Genomic DNA, 8,908 nt, shown 5'->3' on the forward strand with positions numbered 1-8,908 from the left:
ACACAGGATCATCGAGCCTGCAGCGGAATATGTTCGCTTTCAATACATTTCATTGTGGAGTGTTAATGTGCACATATTAATGTGGACTGCATTAAGGGCAGACAATTCATTATAAATTAGCTACCACAACAAATATAAAAAAATTACTTTTTTTTTTTAATGCAGCATACCACAATGTACATTATATATACCTGGGAATGATTTGGACTCTACTGTACAATACATTTGAGTGCCCTTCACAATAAATCGCCACACACAGAGCAGGTGTGTTGCATTAACGTATGTGAGAAGTGTGAATGTGCCCTAAATATTGTCAACCTAAAAAAGAACACTTAACATGTTAATACTTTACATTAAAATGTCTTTGTTCTTTTTGTGGTTTCATTGTACACCCTAAAGCAGTGCTCTTCGAACCTGTCCTACGGGCCCACTGAGGCTCGATTCACACTAATGCGTTTTTTGATGCATTTTGCAGAAATGCAGAGACATTTTTTTTAACATGGGTTCCTATGGAACATGTTCACATCAATGCATTTTTGTGCCTCTGCGGTTTTGGAAAGGGTCAGGGACTTTTTTCCCGCTAAATGCAGCGTTTTGCATGTAATAGAATTCAATGGACCCGCATCCAAAATGCAAGTACCACGTTTTTGCCGCAATTTGCGTTTTTTTTCCTTACACTGTATCTAGCTGGTTGCTAAGGAGGGGGCCGGGAAGCCAGCCGTCGCGTCCTTAACAACCGATGAGTCATCAGCTGTGAGCTGGCTTCCCGCTGAATGTAAACATTTTTCTTTTGAAAAAAACAGCGTGGGGTCCCCCCTCCAGGTCCCCATACCAGGCCCTTGGGTCTAGTATGGATTTGGAGGGGACCCCCCCACACCAAATTTATGTGGGGGTGCCCCCAAAATCCATACCAGACCCTTATCCGAGCATGCATTCTGGCAGGTCAGGAAAGGGAGGGGATAAGCTAGCGCCCCCAACCCAAAGCACCTTGCCACCATGTTGTCTTCCCGACAACCCTTGCCCGGTGGTTGTCGGGGGTCTGTGGGTGGGGGGCTTATTGGAATCTGGAAGCCCCCTTTAACAAGGGGGGCCCCCAGATCCCAGCCCCCCCATGTGAATGAGTATGGGGTACATTGTACCCCTTAGTGTTAAAACTACAGTAAACCGTCTTTGACACAGCTTTTATTAATGTCTTCTTCTCTGATCTTCCTCCATCTTCTCCCGTATCTTCTTCCTCTTTTCTTATGCTTTTCCCTCTGCTTCTTCTTCTGCTCGTCTTTCTCCGGTGTCGTCCTTCCTCTGCCGACACTCCCACCGATGACCCTCCTCCGATGCTGCATCCCGCTGATCTGTCGGCGCCAATGTCCTCCATTTTCGAAAAAAACGATGGGGCATTGCAATCGGATTACATCACACGGAGGCCACGTTCCCTTATGATGCCACGGACCCATCATGCCACGGTTGGTGACGTCGCAATGGGGCGTGGACTCCGTGTGATTTAATCCGATTGCCATGCCCCCATCATTATTTAAGAAATGCAGGACATCGGCGCCGACAGATAAGCGGGATGCAGCATCGGAGGAGGGTCATCGGCAGAAGCGGCGGCAGAGGAAGGACACCGGAGAAAGAAGAAGAGCGGAAACAAGGAGAAGAGCGGAGGAAGGAAGAAGATGCAGGAGAAGATGGAGGAAGACAGGAGAAGAAGATATTAATAAAAGACTTGTCAAAAATGGTCTACTGTTGCTTTTAACACTACACTACTTTTTTTTTCAGGTGAATAGGTAGGGGTGCAACACCATCAAACATGGAGGTGGAAACATTATTTGGGAATTTTTGTGCTAAGGCAGGGGTGTCCAAACTTTTTTTTTTTAAAGAGGGCCAGATTTGATGAAGTGGACATGTGTGAGGACTGACCATTTTGCCTGGCATTCTTTGAACCATTAAAATTTGGTCTAAGTGTGTTTGTCCGAACACTAATACACGGCCCAACAAGAATTATCTTGCCATTGTGGCTGTGTGTGGTGAAGAGATGAGCTTGGGTGTGTTATTTGGATATATATATATATATATATATATATATATATATATATATATATTTTGTGGCCTCAACGAATACCAGTGCGCCGATTGGGCGTGTTATTTGGATATACCAAATTTATCGGCGTATAACACGCACCTTCCCTTTAAGAGGGATGTTTCAGGATTTTTTTTTATTATTATATAAAGAACTGTGAAGCAAAATAAGGGTGCCCATCAATGCAACCTAATCAGTGGCCTCTTTAATACAAAGTCTCCTATAATAGACAGAACAGTCGTCCAATGGCATCCCAGGAGACGGGACTTCCTATTACAGATGCCGCAGAGTAAACAGGAGATTCTCCTGTATGCAATCTGTCGGCGCTCATCCTGCCTTCTCCCTGTCCCCTCCGAGGCTGCAGATGGGCATCGATCAGGGATCATGCTCCCTATCCCCTCCGAGGCAGCTCCCATAAATACGGTATATATCTTTTGTGGCCCTGGGTGCCACAAAAGATATACATATCCAAATCCTCAAGGGGGCCATATTAAACTGGAACAGGGGCCGCAATTGGCCCGTGAGCCGGACTTTGGACATGCCTGTGCTAAGGGGACAGGACAACTTCACAACATGAAAGGGACGATGGACGGGGCCATGGACCATCAAATCTTGGGTGAGAACCTCCTTCCCTCAGCCAGGGCATTGAAAATGGGTAGTGGATGGGTATTCCAGGATGACAATGACCCAAAACACATGGCCAAGGCAACAAACGAGTGGCTCAAGAAGAAGCAAATTAAGGTCCTGGAGTGGCCTTGCGAGTCTCCACACCTTAATCCCATAGAAAATATGGAGGGATCTGAAGGTTTGAGTAAAGGCTCTTTACCATGTGATTAGCTGTGTCCAATCGCAGCAGATCACAGTGTAAATAGGAAGAGACGGTTGTCGGCATTCCTCTAATCACGCTGACAGCTTGTGGGTAAAGGAGAGCCGATAAGAGGCTTTCCTCAAAGGGGGATCTGGACTGATAATTGGTGCATTGATTATCAGTGCAGCCCCATCAGTGCTGCATATTGGTGCCTCCTCATCAGTGCAGCCTATCGATGCCCATCAGTGCAGCCTCATAATCCTACATAAATGAAGGAGAAAAATTTCTTATTTATAAAATGTTATAACAGAAACAAAGAAAAACAATTTTTTTCAAAATGTTCGGTCTTTTTTTTATTTGTTTAGCAAAAAGTAAAAAACTCAGTAGTGATTAATTACCACCAAAAGAAAGCTCTATCTGTCGCAAAAAAGTTGGTTTGGGTTCAGCATTGCATGGTTGCGCAATTGTCATTCAAAATGTGATAGCACTGAAAGCTGAATATCGGCCTGGGCAGGGGGTGACAGTGTCCAGTATGTAAGTGGTTAACTGAACAAGCTGAAGATAGAAGCTGTTTGGCTACCATGCACAACTGAAACAGATTTTGCCTTCTCCAGTAAATCACCCCTATATGATAAAAACATGATGGGCATAGCTCCCAACTTTGTAAGATGGAAAAGGACAAATCATGGCATACCTCTAGTACCATGGACCATGAGGATTAATGAGCAAAAAATCATAGATTTATTCGTTTTTTTTAATTACTATGTTTCCTTTATTTAGGTGTTTTTTTTAATTAACCAACAAAATAATTTAAAAGTTAAACAGGTTTAGTGCAGTAAACCACTTTTGATTGTGAAATAATAGATATTTTAGAGATATCTTTTCATCAGGCTAAAAAGAGGGACAGATGAGGAAGAAAGAGGGACAGAGAAATTTGCTTCCAAAAAAATGGGCAATCCCTAGAAATGAGGCACCAATGAGAAGTTTGATGAAAGGATATCTAATCCTTCTCTGCACTTTAAGTACATTTCTTTAACTGCCAATGTATAATATATGGTTAGTAGAAAAAGCTGAGAATGCGTGTGGTTTCGACTCCTGAGAGTGGACTAATTTCGCTCCTTATGGTTTTGAAAGGTTAGCTGAATGTCACTGCCTGTAAAGTGTTTGTCCACAATGCTTTGAACAGAAAAATGGCCATGTCATAGTCCAATTTTTTTTTGTTGCAGAAAAACTTTTTTTATGCTTAGGGTGAGAATAAGAAAGTGCACTCGGTGTAATAATTTTTCTGTTTCTTTTTACTACTGAAGACTACCAGTTGAGAATTTGGAAAACATGCAGACCCAAGGAATGGACTATTATGGCAATTTCAATATACCATATTTATCGGTATAACACGCACCTTCATTTTAAGAGGGAAGTTTCAGGTAAAAATCTTTATAATAAAAAGCTGAAGCAAAATAAGGGTCAGGGCCCATCTGCAGCTTCACAATTTCCCATCAATGCCAATCTGTAGCCTCACAATTGCCCATCTGCAGCCTACCCATTGCCATGAATGCAGCCTGATCAATGTCCATCTCAGGGAGGGGGGGGGGCGGGAGGAGCACCGTCAGATTACATACAGCGAGAATCTCCTGTTTACTTTGCGGCCTCTTTAATTCAAAGTCCCGCCTCCTGGATGTAACATCACACCAATAACTTTCCACTAAGTACAACTATAGTTGCTTCTTTCCCAGTCAACTCTCTTCCTTCTTTCTGAATATCCTCTCACTTCCTGCAGCCTTGCTCCCCACGGTGGTTGCGGAGGTGTGCCACCTAGTGGTACTTCCTGGTTCGCTCCTGTGCGGCCTATTTAAACTCCCAGCACTGACAGAATGGTGTTCTCTATTGCTGACAGAACGCCACTGTCAGCTGGGCTTCCAGACTCACCTGAACTGGGCTCCAGCTTCCTGAACTGGATCACCAGGACTCCTTGTTTGCAGCTACCGCTCTCATCAACCAGGTCCAGGCTCCCAGGATGCACATCCATGCCCAGCTATCTGCAACCGCAAGTACTCTGCTATAGAAACCAATTACTAAACGCTGATCTCCATACTTGCCGCTTGCTTCCAAGTTATGTTCACTGCTATGCTAAGTACTAAGGAGTTTCACTCAAGTTTGAACTGCAGCTCACATGTTATGCTCACTGCTATAGATACCAATTACCTGCTTTGCTTCTATGCCTGTGTTCATTACTGACCTCTAGTGTGCAGTCCCAGTACTGCTGCTACACCTATCCCTATACCTGTTCCATACCATTAATACCAAGATTTACTTTAATGTTGCTTATGCTGGAATAAGCACTATTTACTTTACTGAGGCTGTGATAATAGAACCCAAACTCTTAACTGAGTTAAGAGTGAAACCTGGGTTCGAACCTGAGAAGTCTCTGCAGTTGCGATCCATAAACCTGAATCTAATTTGGCGTATTGTTACACTGGACCGGTTTCTATGATAGACAAAAAACTGGTCCAATGCCGGCCAAGGAGGCGGGACTTCCTATTACAGAGGCCACTGAGTAAACTGGAGATTCTCGCTGTATGTAATCTGACGACGCTCCCCCCCCTCCCTGTTCTCTCAGAGGCAGCCCAAATTGCAGTATTGGCGTATAACACGCACACACTTTTTGCAGGCGATTAGCAGGGTGAAAAAGTGAGTGTTATACGCCAAAAAATACAGTACTTTGTTTCTATTTTCACTCAGGATTTTTTTCTTGCAATTCCCAGTAACATCCCTTTGACATTCTTGTATTTCAGTCTGTAGAAGAAGGTGGCCTGGTTGGTCACATGAGTGTCTCCTGTGCATAAAAATGATTGTGCCATAGAATAAAGTGACTGCAATAATGTGTGATGCACAAGTGAAAAAAGCCTTCTTTTGGGCCATAGATGTAATAAATACTAAATGTTGTCCTTGTCAAAAATAATATTCTCTACTTGTGTAATCTCAAAGAGTATATTTAGCCCAGTTCTTATCTAGCTCCTACAACTCCATGAGCACCTATCCTAGATAAAGACAGTGGTGTGGCTTGAGTAGTTCAGCAAAAGATAATGGTCATGGCTAACTCTACTTGGCCCACAAAAAAAACTGTGTGTTGTGAGCACACAATAGGAAATTAGGAGTCAAGTGCAGCCCTGGCAAATCATTAGGTATTTTTCTATGCTGGCAGGGTCTCTAAAGGGATAAAACATGGGCAAGTATGCATGTGTTATGTCTACTGCATAAATGTATTGCAGAGATGTACCATGTGTTAATATGCTTATAGTTCCTTTTCCGGCACATGCTTTTTTCTCACGATCCCCAGCAAAACCCCTTTAACGTCCTTGTTTCTTAAGGTGTAGATGAGAGGGTTCAACATTGGAGTCACAACACTATAGAACAAGGTGGCCATTTTGTCCTGGTGGGCTACATGAGTGTCTCCAGGTCTCATGTACATAAAAATGATTGTACCATAGAATATAGTGACTACCATCATGTGTGAAGCACAAGTGGAGAAAGCCTTCTTTCGGCCCGTGGATGTCGCGATTTTAAGAATATTGGAAATAATGTAGCCGTATGTTATAAGAATGAGGAAAAATGGGCCCATTACCAATGTCATAGCACAGAAGAAAATAACGGTCCTGTTAATAGAAGCATCTGTGCAGGATAGCTCTAGGACAGATGGTATCTCACAGAAGAAATGGTTAATGGCATTTGGGCCACAAAATGACAATCTTAATGCAAAGAACATGTGTATTAATGCGTTTAGAAAGCCTGTGATCCAACAGCCACTTGCCATTTTAATACATAAACATGGATGCATAATGGCGGTATAGTGTAATGGTCTACATATAGCCACATAGCGATCATAAGCCATTGCTAGGAGAAGGCAGCACTCGGAACCTCCAAACCACATGTGTACAACCATTTGGGTGAAACAAGCATCAAATGATATAACATTCTTAGGTGATAAAATGTTTATAAGCATTTTGGGAACTACGCTGGTGGTGAACGAAAGGTCCAAAAATGATAAGTTACTCAGGAAGAAATACATTGGTGTATGGAGACGGGGGCTTATCCAGCTGACAACAATAATAAGGACATTACCCAGAAGGGATATCATATAAATGAAAATAATGATCACAAATAAAACAATCTGCAATTCCGGTTTGCTTGTCAGCCCCAGAAGAATGAATTCTTCAACTTTTGTGTGGTTCCGTGTCATTATTTTCCTTGTCAAGAATATCTTTATTAAATGCAAGAATAAATTGTACATGAAGCATACATTCGTTACAGTAATCAGGTGGTTATTATAACATAAGATTGACTAACAGTATCATCTTTCTTAAACAACAATAAACGGGAATATTTTAGCCATGTTCTGTGTACTATCGCAGGAAGAGTTTAAGTAATTAACATAGCCAAATATGTAATCCTTACAACTTGTCCTAGTGGCTAGTGGATAATATATCAAAGATAATACGTCCTTATTTAATGTAACCTTACTACCTATCAACTTATAGGGCCAGATTCACAAAAGAGATACGATGGAGTATCTCAGATACACCATCGTATCTCGGATTTTTACTGGTCCTATCTATGCACCTGATTCATAGAATCAGATACGCATAGATAGGGCTGAGATCCGACAGTGTCACACTGTGTTACACTGTCGGATCTTTTTTTTGATTAAAAAATGGCGCTGGGGGCGTTCCCGCTGATTTACACTGAATAATATGTAAATCAGCGAGATACGCGAAATTCACGACCGTACGCGGACCCGACGCGGTGTTCTTACGTCGTTTCCGTAGCGCGGTACCCGTCGTATACTTACCCATGCTAAAAGCAGGGGTAAGTATTGTTAAGTATGGCCCGATCTGCGCACGATGACGTGGTGCACGTGAAGCACGCACGTCGGAGGGAGGAGCTGCAAGCGCCACGGATCTGACCCAGGAAAGGCTGCGAGGGATGGAGGGACCTAGACCCGGAGGTGCGCCAGCGACGGTGGATGCGTCGCAGGGAAGGTGGACACCGAGCGGCTAGTCCGTCCACCCCGTAGACCGCACCAACTCCCTCCGCTCTCCGGGAATCTTTCATCCTCCGGCCCCCCCACGTCCCCCCCCCCGGCAGCAGGTGAAGCATAACATGAGGGAATAGCTGGGAGGCTTCCCTCCGGGGCACGTTGCTTGTCCGCCCGCCCCCCCCCTCCTTGCGTGGAGCAATCCCGGGAAATTTCTGAATATTTCTGTACCAGGTGAAAAAAGAAGGGGGAAAATCAAATTATCTTTGGCAAGAAGATCAACGAATGAGGTAACATTAACCCTTTTTTATTGGTAAAAGATCCTATGAATGCAGTATGTGGATTTGGAGTCCTAGTCTAAGCAGCTGAGACAGGGTAAGAAAGTGGAGCTTATCCATTCATCTTTTTTTGTACTTTAAACGTTATAAAGGTGCCTTGCAAAAACGTGGCTTATCCTTATCTTTCCTCAATATATCTCTTCAATATATCCACTAAGAGTTTAAACATTGATGGTCTGAAGGTCTACAATCACAGCTCTGTTCGATATGGACTTTAATATGGACACTTAGTGTATAAATATCAGATTCCCTGGAGTCACGGTACCTACCTCTAAGGTGGAAGAGAGGAGGGGAAGGGGAAAGAAGAGAAAAATGGGAAAGAAAGGGAATATATAGGTGGATTAAGGAGAGGGGCTCTGTATTGGAAACAGCTGGCAAATATCAGAGGCATACACTAAATATATTAAAGACGCATCACTCTGTTGATTAAGATTGGCTGTTTATACAAAACAACAGATTAAGGCAAAGAAAACTTGCCTTACTCAAGAAGGATAAGCATGTATGGCCTATAGGTTTTTATGCCACACGCCCTGTAGGAATCACCACTAAGGTACAGCTGGCAAGTACCTGTCACCTAAGAGTCATTTTACTTGCCTCAGCAGAGTTAGTGGAATTGCTGGGGGCCTTGACCGGAATATTAGATACAACGTCAGAGA

At 43.3% G+C, this 8,908-nt stretch overlaps 1 protein-coding gene across 1 annotated transcript; it reads right to left on the bottom strand.

Moving 5' to 3' along the window:
* Nucleotides 1–5,553: 5,553 nt before the first annotated feature.
* Nucleotides 5,554–7,119, bottom strand: LOC120930339 (olfactory receptor 2G3-like). The gene has a single exon (XM_040341539.1). It carries the CDS (start codon nucleotides 7,117–7,119, stop codon nucleotides 6,175–6,177), a length of 945 nt encoding a protein of 314 aa, XP_040197473.1. The 3' UTR covers nucleotides 5,554–6,174.
* Between the last annotated feature and the right edge of the window lie 1,789 nt (nucleotides 7,120–8,908).

Source organism: Rana temporaria, chromosome 3 (assembly GCF_905171775.1).
Source record: "Rana temporaria chromosome 3, aRanTem1.1, whole genome shotgun sequence".
Classification (NCBI taxonomy): Eukaryota; Metazoa; Chordata; class Amphibia; order Anura; family Ranidae; genus Rana; species Rana temporaria.